Source organism: Trachurus trachurus (genome assembly GCF_905171665.1).
Source record: "Trachurus trachurus genome assembly, chromosome: 4".
Taxonomy (NCBI): Eukaryota; Metazoa; Chordata; class Actinopteri; order Carangiformes; family Carangidae; genus Trachurus; species Trachurus trachurus.
The window spans coordinates 23,910,013-23,927,230 of NC_139898.1; the positions used below are offsets into that span (position 1 = coordinate 23,910,013).

The window sequence follows — 17,218 nt, forward strand, 5'->3', positions numbered from 1 at the left end:
AGACATATTGTATTTGGGGGCCCTCTATTACTGCCAATAATACTGATTATTGATGATGTAGGCTACACACTTCTACAAACCTATTTCATTTTCCACGAATCATCTCCATCCTATCCTGGCATGTTTTTACCCATCTATGGTAATCTCTCATCTTGTACATATTTGCACAAATGTTTGTTGTCATTTTGTCTCCTTGTAGTTGAGCACCTTTGTGGTAGTTTTGCACCTTATTCTATGCAATTTTGCAAATGTTTGTGGTCTTTTTGTGGTGATTTTGCATTGTTTTGTGGTTAGACTCTAGCTGAGTGATCACCTGACCTGTTGGTCACAATCAACCAATAATAAAATATTAATAAAATAGACAACATACAGTAGATGAATAGGTCGTCATCAGTCATCAGTCTTTTTGTTGAGCAGCAATTAAGTGACTATTAGCAACAAGACGAACATATTAAGATGATTAATGTCCTACTGACGCATATTTTCTAAAACTCTCCAGTGGAGTGAATCTTGCTGGTGCATATATAGGCTACTACATTTTATATAAACTGTGAGAGATGACTAATGTGTTTTCACTCACTTTCTTTTTCTGCACTGATCACACATCCCATTTTTTGTTTCTTTGCACACTTTGTATTTATTTTGTTATCTCTGTTTCACAATGAAGTCACATGGTCATCAGTTTACGTCACTGTATAAATTCAACTGCATTCCTCCATAAGGGTGTACACTCCTCTCTATGAGACAAAGAAACTGAGCTGCCCCTGGTTTTCTCACCAGCTGCACAAAGAAGGGAGTTTTTGCAAAAATAAACCTGCTTTCTTGGTCAAAATAAAACACTGAGGCAGAGAAAGAATAAATTGCGACATCATATGCACAAAATAAGACTCTAACATTAACAAACCTAACATAAGACTGACTGTGATTTTTAACGAGGAGAAGGTGACAAAATACACACTTCACTTTAAACATGCAGGCTTTCATGGGGTAGAGAACCAGAGAAACAAAACAGTGTGTTGAACATTATTAAATGATTTTAATCTCAATTCAAAAGGACACGTTATAAAAGAATCAATACAATTTATCCTTTGTAAATCCCTGCAGTTTTCTTTCTGCTGTGCAGTTTTCGTCAGAAGTCAAGTTCACCCAGTTCACCTCCTTGGAGCAGCGCCACAGCTGCAGCCAGGTCAACTCAAACATTGGCTCCATTCACAGTGGAAAGCAAAAGTTATATTCATTTGATGTATAAGCGCAGTTGAAATCATAAGTGTGGATATCTTAATAAAATAATGTTATGTGCGATCTTGCCAATGAGTTTGCAAATATTTCAGTGGCTGAATTCTTCTTAAATAAAATTTTGTTCCATTCAAGGACTTTTAAATAATAAAATCTCTATTTGAAACCTTTGACATGAAGCTCTTCACATACTGTCATTCTCAGTTTTAAAAAGCCTTACAAGCCATTACAGTCGGCTAAAGCATACGTGTAGTTACATATTCATACACTAGATGGTGGCATGACTTCATCCTGTGCAGCGTTTCCCTTGTTCAACAACAAACACATTCTTGTAATGACTGACTCTTTATAGGGAAAATGTAAAGGAAGTTATGTCCAAATATCTTTACAGCATTGAGCTGACATAAGAATAAGGGAGACAATAAAAATCTAAGGTGGAAATCTGCCTCTAATATCATGTCAATAGTTATTAAATCTCTGGTTTGGTGTGAATGGCCGTTTACTATGTGAGTGTATATGTTTTAATTATGACTAATGGGAGTTGTGTGTGTGTGTGTTTTTGACATTTAATGTCTCCGTATCCTGATTGGCCAGATGAGAATAGTGATGAGGCAAAACACTGCAGCCAAGGCGACACCCCCGGTGACTATTGTCATGACGTCACGATAAAACCAAATACAGGCCGGGCAGCATGTCTGTGTGCTGATGGAGAGAAAAGAAAAGAAAGAAGAAAGAGCTTTTGTTAAAGTGACACAGAAAAGTAGTGAAGGTTAATGACTCACGGTTCATCACAAAGTATTTGATGTGTGGCCTTTACCTGCTGATTTACTGATTGGGATCCACTGTTGCGGTGAATTAGGTGTTGTCTTTGTCAAAACTTTGTAATTGTGTTCAGTAAATTGTCAGTGATCATATGGATTTAGTCTTTTCACTCACACATCTGCTTATATGTTGGAATGTGCATTTGCTGCCATGAGGACAAGGGAAATACATAGACAAACAGCCATAAGTTAATGATTAAAGCCAGCACTGTATATATTATTGAGCATATAGTATTGAGTAAATTGCAAAGAAGAGGAGGACGAATAAGAAAAAGAAGAGGAGGAAGAAGAAGGCTCAGTCATTTTTTTTAAAACAGCTGGCTGGTGTGGTGTTTAGTGAATCCCACTGCAACAGGAGTAAATGGTGCATTTGTCGGGGACTACTTTCAGCTGTGGAGTGATACATTGAGTATTTCAGGAAGCAGGATGGCGTATGTGGAATTGAAAATAAACTACAGCTCATTGTATTGAAGGAATGTCACACAGAGCAACACTGTGGCTCGTTTATGTGTTTTTAATAGCTCCCGATGACAGTAAATGCCTGTGGCACGGAGGAATACGATACATTTGCATATATCTTGCACTGCTTCTGACATCTTCTTGGCAGACATAAGTGATCACTATTTTTTCTTATTTTGATGCTTGGTGTGCTCATTAACTAGAACTCCTGACATGTAGGTGTATCTGCAGGCTTTTATATACTGCACTTGTGCCATATGATTGGCTAATTGGATAAATGCACAAATTAAACAGGTGCACAGGTGTTGTTCCTCATGAAGTGCTTGTGATTTACTTGTGAGGGTCCTTTAAATGAAGCACCACGACTCGAGGCTGCTGGGTGTCAGTTACAGGAACTCACCTGCATGGTCGGATGGTCTGGATGATGATGACCCCCACGCCATTAGCCACCTTGTCTGTGAAGCTCATTGATCCATAAACAAAGGCTCCACTTTGCTGCCAAACAATACAGAGATCAAAGATTGTTACATTCTCTTGCAGCAAAACACAAAGGAGTGAAATCTATCCAGGAGGCCCACACAGTCCTTCACAGCACTTCTCTTTTTCCTGTAAATAAGATGCACAATCGAACCCTCTGCCTGCATTCATCCCGTAATTTCATTCATCTCTCTTCACACAACGCGAGTGAGGAGAGAGAGACATGAGAATAGATGTGACAGCAGGAAAATGTGCAGGGATTTTAGACAACGGCACAAACACCCCCACGTTTTCATTTTTACAGCTGACAGCGTTTCCCAGAGCAGCTGCTGCTGACATGACTTTGATCCAGTGGCACAGGAACAAACTGACTGCTTTGATATGTTTGATATGTTTTGAATATCTCTAATCACAGTGCGTACTGATAATACAGTTATCAGACTGCAGCGCTTCAGTTAACTCTGCAGTGACAGGACAACTGATTCTGAATGAGCGGATCCTTGTGATGAGGTTTCTATTGACCTCATGTGTTTTTAATAGTAACCATTAAAGGGATAGTTCAACATTTTGGCAAATTGGCCCATTGCTATAATCCCTATAGTTTTAGCAGTAGGTTTGTTACCTTTAATTGTCGATGCAAGCTGTTTTTAGAACGGCAGAGCAGAGCCGCGAGCTGCTCAGAGCTACGCTACGGAGGCTAATGGGATTTCTTGGTTTCCCAAACTCATCAAATACACAATCCAACAACTCCAAAACACTCTGGTGGACAAGTTGTGACCTGTACATTCACCAGGCTATGAGATAATAACAGAACGTTATGAGACAGAGTTGTTTTCGAGGCAAATGCAGAGATTGCTTGCCGAAAAACTGCCCCCTACAGAAATGCGCATCTGCGGTTTTGCATGAATTTCCGTCGTAACGTTCTGTTATTATCTCATAGCGTGGTGAATGTGCAGGTCACAACTTGTCCACCAGAGAGTTTTGGAGTTGTTGGATTGTGTATTTGATGAGTTTGATGAGGGAAACCAAGAAATCCCATGAGCCTCCGTAGCGTAGCTCTGAGCAGCTTGTGGCTCTGCTCCGCCGTTCTAAAAACAGCTTGCACCGATAATTAAAGGTAATGAACCTACTGCTATGACTATAGGGATTATGGCAATGGGCCAATTTGCCAAAATGTTGAACTATCCCTTTAAGTGAAAACGGGTTATTAAAGTGTATTCAGTAAATTTCCAAAAATAACAATATCTCTGTCTATCAACATTTTTTCCATCCTAGTGTCTACAACTCTAACTCCTAAAGCCCATTCGTTTTACTGAAGACATAGCCTAAATCTTTAAAAATGGGTCACGAATAGATAGTTTTTGTGTGATTCCCTAAACGAGCTGGAACAAACAAGAGTAAATGGTGCAGACTATTTACAGCCACTGATTAACACACATTTAGCGAGTCAGGAATTACAGCAGTGGCATTGTAGGATGGGGCCTTTCCAGGCTTTGAGACACCGCCAGTGCCTGTGGATAGGATCAGTTCATTGTTGGCATTAGGATTGGGCATTGGCATTTTTCTTTTTCAACAAGAAAAATGTTGAATATGGCAAATCTTATTCTTCAAACTCCTCCATGCAAGAACTACAAAGGCGTCAGTTGTTGCAGGTTAATTCCTTTCCTCTCCACCTACCGTCTGCTCTCCGATGAGCTTGGCCGTCATGGACAGAGACATGACCAGGACTGTGGCTGAACCAGTTCCCAGCAGCACCGCCACTCCATAGATCCTGTTCGATGCCATCGTCTTGTCCAGAAACACCCAGGAGGCGAAGCCGAGCACCAGCAGCAGGCCCAACAAATAAGTAATCTGACAACAAACACATGACTATCATGTCTTGCCGGAAATTCAACCTTGCATTAAAATGGTAAAAAACATTATTATATTAAAAGGCACACACAAAATTTGTACAAAACACTGTGTAAATATGTGTAAAGAGGAAAAAGAAAGAAAATGCTCAATTTGTGAATTTACAATTTCCACAATCCACCTTAAAAGCTGTTTTTTTTTTTTGCTGCACAACATTTGAATCAGTGATTCTGGGCACGCAGGTCGACCGACTGACTCCAGATGGTCAGTCTCCCTCTGGATACGCTCGCTGCTTTAATCCTTATACTTCCATAAACTAGAGGAACATTTATCTGAATGATGCTGGAGATTTTCCCGAGTGAAAGCCATGAAAAGTGAGAGACTCACACTGATGCCTAAGCACTTGCTGACAGGTTTCATGATGAGAGACCACACAAAGCTGCTGACGTAAATCACCAGAGGGATGATGGCGATGAAGTTCTGCAAGGGAGAGAAGTGGAGAGAATCCGTGTTTCTGTCCGACCGACACAAGCACGTTCAAATATGTTGATGTATGTGTGTGTGGCCTCACCTTTGGTAACATCAGTGAGTAGGTGAGGTAAACAGAGATGTAGGTCTGAGACAAGTTGACTATTAGTCTGGTGCACATGTACAGAAAGGCCACCTGGTTCAAAGGCAAGAGCAGGAAACACAGTCTTAAAAGATGATTTAGTGATTGACAGAAATACAAATAAGCATAAAACAGAGCAAAAATAACAATAAGGAAACGAAATGCAAACAATATAAAACCACAATAGGTAATATCTCATTAAAAATGCACAAAAAGGACCATTTAAGTGTCAAGTTCATCAAATGTTAGCTCCTTTAAGCACAAGAAAGACATATGATGTTGGGCCGGACCCTCCACTCAACTGTTGGATGAAAACCAAAGCACCACTGGGCCTAAGTAGAGTCTCACCGAGCTGCCAGCATTACCATAAACCCTCGGTCTAACACTAACACTTTGCCTAACACTGAGGATTACAGACATTTTAGGGATTTTTGCTGATTTCGACCGCTGCTGCCTTTCATGACCACCAGAGGACGCTGAAGTGGAAAATGAAACTGTGGGTTGTGAGAGTGGCATTTTACAACTCAATCCCAGACAGCCTTGATCGAAGACTATGAGTTGATGATACAGAAACATGTCCATCAAGGCTCAAAATGTAAATGACAGCCACATTCACAAGTTTTGTGACATTTTTTAATATGCTCTATAATATCTCTAATGAAATTTCAGTATCTACTGGATTAAACCATAATACTAATCTGACATGTTGTGGTACTGGACTGGAGAAAAGGTGAATGTCAGGAAAGCTGATTAGATCCCAGAACATAAAACTATTGAGCTTCTGAGCTTTGGCAGCAGTTACCAGCAATTATGTCCAGATTTACAGACCACACTGAGAAAGGAGGAAGAGAAACTTTCCTAATAAGCAGAAAGTTGCCCGACAAAGATTTAGAAATGTCACCTGATAGAAGGCGGGCTCCTTCAACCACTGGTTCCAGCGGAGAACGGGGCGAGGTGCAGGCTGCTGCGACGGGGAAGGTGGGATCAGCTGATTCCCTGGCTCGGAGACTCGTGGAGCCTCTTTGGTACCAACATGGAAAACCAGGGAGGATAACGCCCCGGCGCCGACCACAATGAGGGCCAGCATCTACAGCATGGACACAGACAGGAGGGAGAGAAACAGAGAAACAGAGAGTGTGTGTTCAGGTGCAAACAGTGAATAAAATAACCAAACTGATAATCTCATCATGACGTCTCTTAGTTCTCACCCTGAACAGAGGGATGTCGTCCCGGCCCAGGTTGCCTGCGGTGGACGGGTTCACGCTGTGCTCAGCCTGGAAGTGAAAGAGCAGCCAGGCCACAGTGTAGACAGTGATGTTGGCCACCACAGTGAAGGCATACCTACACAAGGAGCCATGTTTTGAAAAAGATTTGGTAATGGTAACCCTTTAATTGTGTCATAATGTCAAGAAATAGCCAAGAAATAACAATTAATTGCATAGTAATGTCATGTTTTTCATAAAGGCAAAAGATTACACATGCTTTTCATGCTTTTTTCAACGCAATCAATCATAATCTCTTGGCTATATTTCTCCACATTACTAAATTGACTGTTATTTCTAGGCTATTTCTAGACATTATGACACAATTAATGTTATTTCTTGGCTATTTCTTGACATTATCACGTACTTAACGGCCTGTAAAGATGCAATACAAGGTTTTTTATTAGAACTAAAATCACAGCCTCTATATTCGTCAGAGTACAGCCTCCACACAAGCAAGAAGTTTTGGATAACATAATAAAATAACATAGTAGACACTGTATTTACTTCCCTTTTCTTTGAAATGTGAGTTCCTCTGTTGTGTTGTGTGTTGCAACTGGCTGACCACACACACAGTTCTGCATGGACAGAGGGAGCAGCACATCGTGTATCCATGATGGAGACGTGACGGACGTCGCCTCACCTGTATGCCGTCAGCTCCACCTTGGCACTCTCACTGGACACCAGCTCTGGGATGAGGGAGAGGTGTGAGATCTGGGTGGCGGCCCAGCCGAACTGGAAGACGATGATGAAGGGGGAGAAGTAGAGGATGTGAGCCCACTGAGGAGTTTTGTCGTTACAGGCCAGACAGGGGTTGAAGATGAAGGGGAAAGACACCAGCACACAAACGGTTCCTGGAAAACAGACAATAACATGTTTCAGAAAAAAAAATCTCCTTAATCTCCGAGATATTCTTAAAACAATACTTGATTGTAGCCTACTCCCTCTAATAACATCTCTATTTCTCACTTTTTACTTGTGGTGCAAAGTGAGTACTGTACAAGCACTTGAGGTACTTTTACTTTACATTTATCTCTCCAATTTACACACACACACACACACACACACACAGCAGTTCAGAGGGACATCAATTAGTTTCTCTGTATTAAAACAATCCATCATAATCCTATAAAATATTATGTATCATCATAAGATGCTTTGTGAATTTTCACTCAAATAAAATCCTGAGTACATGACTTAGACTTCTATTGTGCTGTGTTACTAGTTGTTGAGTAAAACATCTAAATACGACTTTTTTTAAACTACTTAAGCCATTCAACATTCATGTAGAGACATTTACCACCACATTTCTATTGCTTCCCTCTAACTACAGTAAAGAGACTTAGCTGTTTAATTCCCTGACAATTTCCAGTTGTACCGCTTTACACATCTACAGTTAAATACAGACGTGTGTAAAAACTTTTGTTTTTATCTTTTACTATTAGAGTCACTTTATATTATCAACATCTTAAATACTGAACTGTAACAGATGAATCTACTCACTGAACAGCTGCAGTAGATTACCTTAAATTAGTCCCACTTGGACCTGCTACAGTAAAATGTTACCCGTATAAAAGCCTCATTTATAATAATAAAATGGGCTGCACATAACACTTTGGCTACATGCATTTGAAATACTTGCAGTCTACTTAATATTTGTTTTAAATTGGGTCAAATTATTTAAGTTATTGTCACTTTTATATCCTTAACATCTGGGCTTATTGCAGGACACCTCTGTGTTATTTTTCCACACTCACTTACCCAGGAGATGCCAGGTCTTTCTTTTGCCATAGCCCAGCAAACCCGCTGTCCTGTCGGACTCATAGCCAACCAGAGGAGTACAGACCCCGTCCGCTATCTGGCCAATCAGCAGCAGCACACCTGCATAGGTGCTCTGGAAGCCGAGCACGGAGTGGAAGTAGACCAGCAGGTATGTGAACCACATAGAGGCGCACAGGTCGTTGAGGAAATGTCCCACTGAGTAACATAACCGCTGGAAGACTGATAAAGAGCGATCAGCAGACACAAACTCCTCCATGACTGATTGGACTCCTGTGATAAAACTTCCTTTATTCACAATTAGAGATCTGCTGTTGTCATATTTACAAATACATGATGCAGTTAGTAACACTAACAGCTGTTGAGCAAAGACTCAGTGCAACCCTGGTTTGGGCATCTCCAAAAAAAAAAAAAAAAAAAAAAAATCTCCCCAATTACAAATCATGTTATAAACGCAATGTAATGGATTACGCCAAGCTGGGTCCCCACGCTGGTCAGCTGAACCGGTTTAGCATTGAGGGGAACAACTTACTAGGCAACAAAAGCTTCTCTGAGCTGTCAACGCCAACGATCTGACGCGTAAAAGCGCACTGGCGCACCCACGGAGATCTACGCTCTCGTGAGGTTAAATATATACGGCTCTGCGATGCGCGCGCCTCTTGTGCGGTCTACATTAGATGAATAACGAAGCCAAGTGGGGTATGATGACTGGCTTTAAAACTCGTGAGCGCTGTTGCCAAATGTGGCTGGTTCCTCTTTCTGTTCTTCACATGGCGAGTGATTCAAAGCAGGGAACCCACTCCAGTTCTCACGCCAACATTTACCCCCCTGTGGCATTTATCAAATCTCTAGGAAGGATTTTAGAAACGGGAATTTTTAATGGGGGATGGGAAGCTGATCAACTTTCATGGATACCAAATGTGTCCTCCATCAGATGTGTGATCATAAAACTTCAACAGTTCTGTTTTGGATAAAAAACTGACATTTACACTAAATGTAGTCACATCCACTGGTCTCTGAGCCCAAAGTATTTCCCCCTTTAACAATTCATAATTATAGATTTTGCACAATTGCAGAACCTATGCTTCCTTTTTACTGGTTCATGACACTGTATATTATATGTTCACATGGTCATCACTCACATCATACATCGGTGACATACTGCTCCGTCACATGTTGTGCAACAGGTAAAATTTAAAGTTAAACTAAAAGGACCCGATGATTCATAAACACAAACGTGGTTCAAATGGGACTTTAAAGGAGCACCCCACTGATCTCACACATTAACACATTAATGTTTACTTCATTCATCCTCAGTCAGTGACAACATCTTGTGCTCTGCAGCTCGAGAAGGAACCACAGTGAAGTTTGAGAAATGACTATCCCCGACCAGGTTTGAGACTTTGTTTCACAAACTGGATGGAAGCCGTTTTTGTTTTTTTTACAGGCAGTAGGGTCGACTGAAAGTTGTTATTCAGTTGTAGGATCCAGTATTTTTAAGAGTTTGACCACAGAAGCTACGTGTTACTAAATCTGAATGTGACCAGCATCCAGCAGCTCAACACTCAACATCCACATCAGTTAATTCTGAACTAGTTCAGAGGTTTCCTGCCATTTTTAATGCTTTCACATCCACAAATGTATTGTTGTCATTGACCTGTTATTTGCTTATTGTGGGGGTCAGCGGCTTGGTTGTGACTGCTGGTCAAAGTCGTTCTTTTAAAGCCACAAAAACATATAAATGTGAACATTTGTATCGTTGTGAATCACACACAGATGCATAACGTCTCGCACTGGCCACACCACCAACCAGGTACCAGGTTTACCATATTCAATTTGTTACTTAATTTAACACAAATTAGTTTGAAACTCTTAAACTCTGAACTGATCCTCCATCTTGTGTCACTGGCCCTGTTTGACCATCATTGTTGTTTTTCCACTGTGGTTTTCTGTTGAAAGTGTTTTATTAAACTGCTGTAACCTTGTCCTGTGCCGACAGACATGTTCAAACTTCAGATAAAAACGCTCTGGTCATGGAGTCGGTGAACACACAAGTCTCCTGCAGCTGCTGATGGAGCCATAAAGTACAGCAGCCACATAAACATCAGAGCGTATGTTGGCTCCTGCTGCTTCGATTTTCACTGTTACTATTCTTTCATCCGTTTCTTGTGAGCCTGCCAATAAAATATTTAAAAAATGGAAAGAAAAAAAATCACTGGAGTGCTCCTTTAAATAACACAAGGCCATAAAAATTGCAATCTCTGATGACCTACAAGCTTAAGGGGAGATTTAAAACAGGCTGCTCCTGAACACAGAGCAAAAAGCCGTCAGAGAAAGGGGACATATAAAAAAGACCCATCAAAGAGATACACGAAACTACAGTTTGCAGCTGCGGGGAGATTAATAAAAAAAAAAAATAGAAAAAGAAAGAAAAAAAAGCATATTGTTTTTCATTTCTGTGCATGTTGAATTTGAGATGGATATTTTCTCTCCCAGCTCAGAAAACAGTGGCCCAGTCGTCTCACACACACAGTGTACCGTATAAACAAGTAAACCTCAATGAGCTGCATGTCTGTCTGCGACCTGCTGACAAAACGAAACAATAGTTCAAACAGATTTGGGTTGTTGTCTGTTAGGTCTCTGAGCTACACACACACACACACACACACACACACACACACACACATACACTCACACTTTATGATCTCTCGCTCTCACTCTCTCTCTCTGTCGAAACCAAACACCACCACTGTACAGATGTGTTGATTGTCACAGCAGGTCAGGGAGAAGGGATGTACAGTATACTGCGTATAAGTGATGACAAGGGATGTGTACAGTGAAACACATGGTCACTCACAAAAACCTCCAGATTTTCAAGCACATCCATAGACACACACACGGACACACACACACACACGGACAGACACGCACACACAGTAATCCAGTGAGAATTTGGGACAGATTAGATAAAATGTCATGGCGGGACACTCACATGAGCTTTAAACATTTTACTTAGAAAGGCACAAACTATGATTTCCTGGTAAATTATTTTGATGTAAGAAATAAAAATCGAAAGACATATCTTTTTTTTTTTCCATGTAAATCGACAACATTTGTTTTCGGCCATAACTCAGATACAAGCATTGTAAAGGACTCTTCCTAGATCAGTCTTTATTAAGTTGTTTTCTTAATTGTTAATTTCAAACCTAAAGTTTTCCACTGTAATTTTCTTTTTTTTTTCTTTTTTCCAAAAGTGCAATAATAATAATAATAAGAGAGCTTAATATCTGTTTCTCTCAATCTTCCACAGTACCTGAGGCCAGTGACTGTGCTACAAAGTCCATGTTGACAGACAAAAAGAAAGCCAGAGCGAGGAAAAGAACTGAACTCCAGAACACTACAACATAAAAATACGTTTTCAATGCAGGGATTTGACTTTGAAAACTGAGGATTGAATTACAAAAAAAAGAAGAAAAAAAAAAAAGAAATAATACATAAAAATCCTCCAAAATCTGTTTCTGTATAGATGAAATGCGTCCTGTGTCTCTCAGATTTAACATCAGCATAGTTCACCTTTTACTCTTTACCTTGATCCCAAAACACACACCAAAGGAAGAAAAAAAAAAAAGAAAAAAAAAGAAAAACAATTTCTAAGGAGCAGATTTCTCTCACTTGAACCACGTCGTCGTCGTCGGTGGCTCCCCTGATCAACAGCTGACTGTTGGAACAATACACGTTCTGTATGGAATCTAGAATACAACAACTGTTTCAAACAGTATCTTTTTTCATATTCACGCCACGGTATTCGAGTTTTCATTGTTACAGCTTTTTTTTTTTTAAACTTTTACCTTAATCCCCTTCTCTCCCTCCCCCTCTTCCCCCCCCTTCCCCCCCAACCCAAGTTGTAATGCAAGTACGTTTTATTTTTCGTCGATAAAGGAATCAAGAGTCTGTTGTGGAGTCAGTAGGACCGCAACATTCCTTTCACTCGCCAGTAGCCAGGGAGCACTGAGGACGAGAAAGAGAGAGCGCAAGGGTACAGAGTGACGGGGAGGTGGGTAAGGTGAGAGGGGTAAAGAGGTGGAGGGTGGGTGGGAGGGGTGGGAGTGGGGGTCTGGGAAGAGATAAAGGGCAGGTGGTGGGGGGGGGGGGTCTGTGTAGTTGCTTCCATTTAAAACTTGACAGTGACCACAATGTTTCAAGTTCTCTCCGTTCTCTTCTTTCACTTGTGCCTCTGGAGGGCTTTCCTCTTTCTCCTTTTGAAGAAACAACAGCACCTGCAGGACAACAAAGCAACACCGAGTTAAAAAAAGAAAGAAAAAGACAAAACACATACATAATGAGATACTGATGTATAATAAAGGTCAGCTATATCAGCGTCAAGTTTTAAATCTCTCCTTAAAACTAATTTTTATCCGAGAGCTCTTCCTGATTTTAGTTGACTTTATTTAATTTAATTGGTTGTCACTTTGTTGTACAGCACTTTGTAACATTTGTTTTGAAAGGTGCTGCTATATAAATACAGTTGATTATATTATTATTATTATTATGTCAGTAGTTTAAAGTTGTAAATAGGTTCTCGTTTACCTGAGCTGAGTATAAAGACTCGCTCATGCCCCAGGCGAAAAAATAGTCTGACACATAACGTGACCACAGACAGCCCTGTTGACACTTTGGTTTCTGTATCAAGGCGAGATACAACATGTCAGTGAGTGATCTTAGAGGTGGTGTTGGTAAGTTTCTATACTTTAATTAAGGCCAGACCAGCTACGTATCTCTTCTATGTCTAGGCTTGAAGCTGAGCTACACTCGCTGGCTGTAGCTTCATATTCTGTGAACAACTGAGCATTTCCCCAAAATTTCAAGTTATTACTTTCACACACTGCAAGTTTAGGCTTCGTCCAAAGAGCTGCTTACATTTTGAACTCAACTCCAGTCTGGTAAAATACCTGGGTTTTGTAGGCTCTGACACAAACAGTTCACTGTTTCAGCCAAAAGCAATGCTGAACTGTGGGCCTCTCATTTTAAAGGTGGCACTGACTAAAGCGTCATTAGTTGAAAAGACAATTGTGCGTTTTCAATTGTCCCTTACAATACACTGACCTCAGAGCTGACCTCATCTATTGCACGAGAATCTCCCAGTCAAACTTCTATGTATTAATAATCAATATTTAAATCTTATCAACATAATATCTTGGCTTTGAAGTTCCTACAGTATGTTTAAGTTAACCATTCTTGTACATCTACATTTCATATCTCATTTTATATTTCAAAATTTTAGTGTTTCTTCCCACTCACCTTATTAAAATAAGTGAGTACAGATCACTAAGTTTTAGATACCATTCAATATAGAAGGCTTATAAAGGGATATAATTCAATTTTAATCAAATTCAATTTTGAACTTGGATCTGGTGATGATAGCCGGGTGCATTCAGCGTATATAAGTGCAGCTGTTTCGTACTTGGTTTCGTCAGCCACTTCAACCTCAGTGGGAGCAGTGATGGGAGCGTTGGAGTGTCCGGCCGTGGGATCATCAGTGTTCAGCTCGCCATTCGTTGAGCTCATCACCTGTATGAACACAAAAAGGACACCAGACTGCTCACACACACACACAACAAAAAACACACTTCAAGCCACTGACTGCAGGGTGGAGATGAATATTCACATAAAAATATGTAACCGTGATCCCCTTCACCTATCAGCCCCCTCAGATAAGGACAGCAGAAGAACATGAAACCTGGAACGCCCCACCTAAAGCAACTTCATAGAAGTTTAAAGGATAGGTCCACATTTTTTATGTCCATCTTAAAAATACAAGTGCCAAAATACTCTTTTTTTCTCCTTCTGCTCATACTGGCCATTTTATAAGGTGTTTTCACTCCTATGTAAAAGTACACTGTCAACTTTAACTGATGTCTGAAACATCAACATGGAAAAACAAATTGATCATCTTTCAAGAAATTTTGCATCACAGTCACTTGACAGCGACTCAGCACAAAAAAAAGACTGTAACTTATGTCTGCAAAAGCAAGGATAACAACATTAAAAAAATGTTTCAAACTTTCAGTGGTACTTGTGAGTTTGTGAATACTATTTTAGGAGAAAAATGTGAACCTGTCCTTTAAAAGCTGCAGTTTTATCACCCAACACTAGGTGGCACATTTGTGCCACATTTACAATGGAGGCCACTGATTTCTGGTGCTACAGAAATGGCTTCATGACATAATCTACACACAGATAATATTTAGACGATGTCACTTGATGGTTGTGCTTGCTCTTCTGTATCTGATTGAAAAAAAAACATTTGCTAGTTGTTCTACTAGTTTGTGTTTTCTTTAACAGTGGAAGAATCTGTATTTCATGGGGTTTTTATATGACAGTTGCTGCTGGACGTCATCTTTGCGTGACCCTTCCTGCGAGCAGCCGACAGCAGATGAGGTGAATGAGAGCAAACAGAACAAGGCGGCGCACTGACACACTGGGATTCAGACAGTCTGATGCAAAAAAAAAACCACACACAGATTCAAAAGATAGAGAGAGAGGGAGAGAGAGAGAGAGCGAGCACCTGACAGGAGAGGCAGTGTGAAGTCAGTGAGAGAGGAAGCGGGGGTTCAGACAAATTACACAACTATATGGCTTCATGCATTAGCCATGTGAGCAGCAGCAGTCGCAGCAGCAGCAGTACCTGAACAGAGCCCCCCAGCCGCTCAGCTGTGAGGTGGGACCCCAGAGTCTCCTTATTGGTCACGGGAGTGGGCTGAGACTCACTTCCTTTGGGCTCAGGCGACTTGACGCAAAGAGCAAAAAGGGGTGGAGGCAGGTGGTGAAGTGGTGAAGTGGTGAGAAGAGGAGGAAGGGGGGAGTGAGGGGAGGGAGAGTTGTGGGGTGAGAGGTCAGGAGTGAAGGTGAGACAATGTGGTCGGAGGAGAGGGGTGAGGGTAGTAGAGGTGTGGAGGGAGGAGGGACAAAGAGGAAGGGGGAGTGAATAAAGAAATAAAAGAATAACAAAACAAAAAAAAGAAACAAAAACAAAAAATTATAGAAGACATCTCCCAAGCAGAAGCAGGCTTGTTAAGACAAACTATGTTAATAGAGGAGTAAAGGGAAGCAAAAATTTATGTGAAGCACAGATCAACACACTAATAAAGTCATGCAGGAGTAAAGGAAAACAGCCTTGGTCGCCTCAGCTACAACTACATATCAATAAACACACAGACGACTATCTATGGTACCATGAAATAGAGCAGTAATGGCCTAAAGTAATTTATTTTTTTGCAGAAATTAAAAAAAGCACACCCTTTGCTCTAACTCCAACAAATCTAACCTTTCACCGCAGATATTTTGTTTGCTTGACTGTTTCAACCGGGATGTTACAGCTGTTTACAGTCAATAAACAATAAACATGGTACAGAGGGTGAAGTTTTCAAAAGGTGGCCAGTTGTTACCGAGCCAATCACGATGAATGCAGAGTCATAAAAGAGGCTAGAGTCCATGGTAATAAGTCAATCATAAAATCTAATGCACTCCCTCCCTATGGCTTAACGGGAAACTGTGACTTATCAAGTAGAGCGGCTTAATTTCTGTCTCTATCAGAATGATTTCATGGTGGGTTTTTTAATAATAATAAAACTCTCCAATCAATCATTACGCTCTTAAAACTAACACCACAAGGCTCGGATAGCATGCCAATAAGAAAGAAAATAAAAAAAACAACAACTCTACACTTTGACACACACTAAGCGTGTACCCTGTCATTACTGGTATGAACAATGCAATTTGCATTTTCAACTCATGCATGCAATGACTGGAGCTTAGAGTGGCAAACGGTGCTTTGTTTCACAGCTGGAGCAGCAGGTCCGCCCGATGACTGCATGTGGATTAATGTACAACTAAAGCATCGTTTTTTAAGTCTTAGTCTTATTGTCTGACAAAGACTTTTGGCAGTCAGACTGCAGAAAAGACGTGAGGGAAATGGAGGAGCAGTGGAGCCGGGCAGCAGCTAGTTTCTCCAGGAAGTTGCTTACAGTTGGGACACGACAGGAGCAGCCTGGCAGGGGAACTTGAATGGCAGGGTAGGCTGACTGTCTGAGCCGGTCAGTCAGTCAGTCAGTCGGTAGATAGATAGATAGATAGATAGGCTGGTGGTGGATGGGCGTGGTGTTTTTGTTGTGTTTTGAATGTTGATGAACTCACCTGGTTTTTGGTCTGCTGTTGTGCTTTGTCTCTGCTGCTGGGCTGCAGGGGTGTGTCACTGGGGATAGGGCCTATCGGTGTGGGCTGAAACACAAGGAGAGCAACTGTGTTGTCAAAACAAAAAAGACAAATGCAGAAATACAACATACAGAAGAAAACAGACGTGTTAAATCCAAAGAAAATATTTATATAATAACCAGGTTTGCGAGCAAATACAAATGGGTTCAGATCTACTGACAAATGATTACAGAGAGAGCGATAACGCTGCATAAAACTGCAAGATCTGATGGTGCAATCAAAGAGTCTCAGAGGGAAAGGAGGGGGAGGAACAAGTGTATTCAGTGAGAGGCACTCACAAGTGATTTGCCGACCCAGTCATACTCATAGTCAAAGACATAGCCATTCCTATCGAACAGATCGGTGAAGAGCTTCCTCAAGTAGTCGTAATCAGGCTTCTCAAAGAAGTCCAACCTCCTCACGTAGCGCAGGTAGGTGGCCATCTCTTCTGTAACCAAACGGAGCATATCGTC

General features: G+C 40.9%; 2 protein-coding genes across 6 annotated transcripts in view; both read right to left on the reverse strand.

Moving 5' to 3' along the window:
• Positions 1-1,421: 1,421 nt before the first annotated feature.
• Positions 1,422-8,754, reverse strand: mfsd12b (major facilitator superfamily domain containing 12b; the record flags this gene model as incomplete). Its single annotated transcript, XM_083970218.1, has 9 exons — positions 1,422-1,938; positions 2,917-3,011; positions 4,671-4,844; positions 5,232-5,324; positions 5,416-5,508; positions 6,356-6,541; positions 6,663-6,795; positions 7,360-7,570; positions 8,478-8,754. 9 exons carry the CDS (start codon positions 8,752-8,754, stop codon positions 1,803-1,805), a joined length of 1,398 nt encoding a protein of 465 aa, XP_083826344.1. The 3' UTR covers positions 1,422-1,802.
• A 2,734-nt stretch (positions 8,755-11,488) lies between these two features.
• csnk1g2b (casein kinase 1, gamma 2b) overlaps positions 11,489-17,218 on the reverse strand; it is a 36,770-nt gene continuing 31,040 nt past the window's right edge. For 4 of the 5 annotated variants that reach the window (XM_083969974.1, XM_083969975.1, XM_083969976.1 and 1 more), the window contains 4 exons: positions 17,045-17,193; positions 16,689-16,772; positions 13,957-14,063; positions 11,489-12,772 (listed from right to left, as the gene is read on the reverse strand). In XM_083969974.1, the coding sequence (XP_083826100.1) occupies positions 12,718-12,772; positions 13,957-14,063; positions 16,689-16,772; positions 17,045-17,193 (395 nt within the window). In that variant the 3' untranslated portion in view covers positions 11,489-12,717. The remainder of the gene's footprint in view (positions 12,773-13,956; positions 14,064-16,688; positions 16,773-17,044; positions 17,194-17,218) is intronic. The other variant, XM_083969977.1, reaches the window with a different exon arrangement.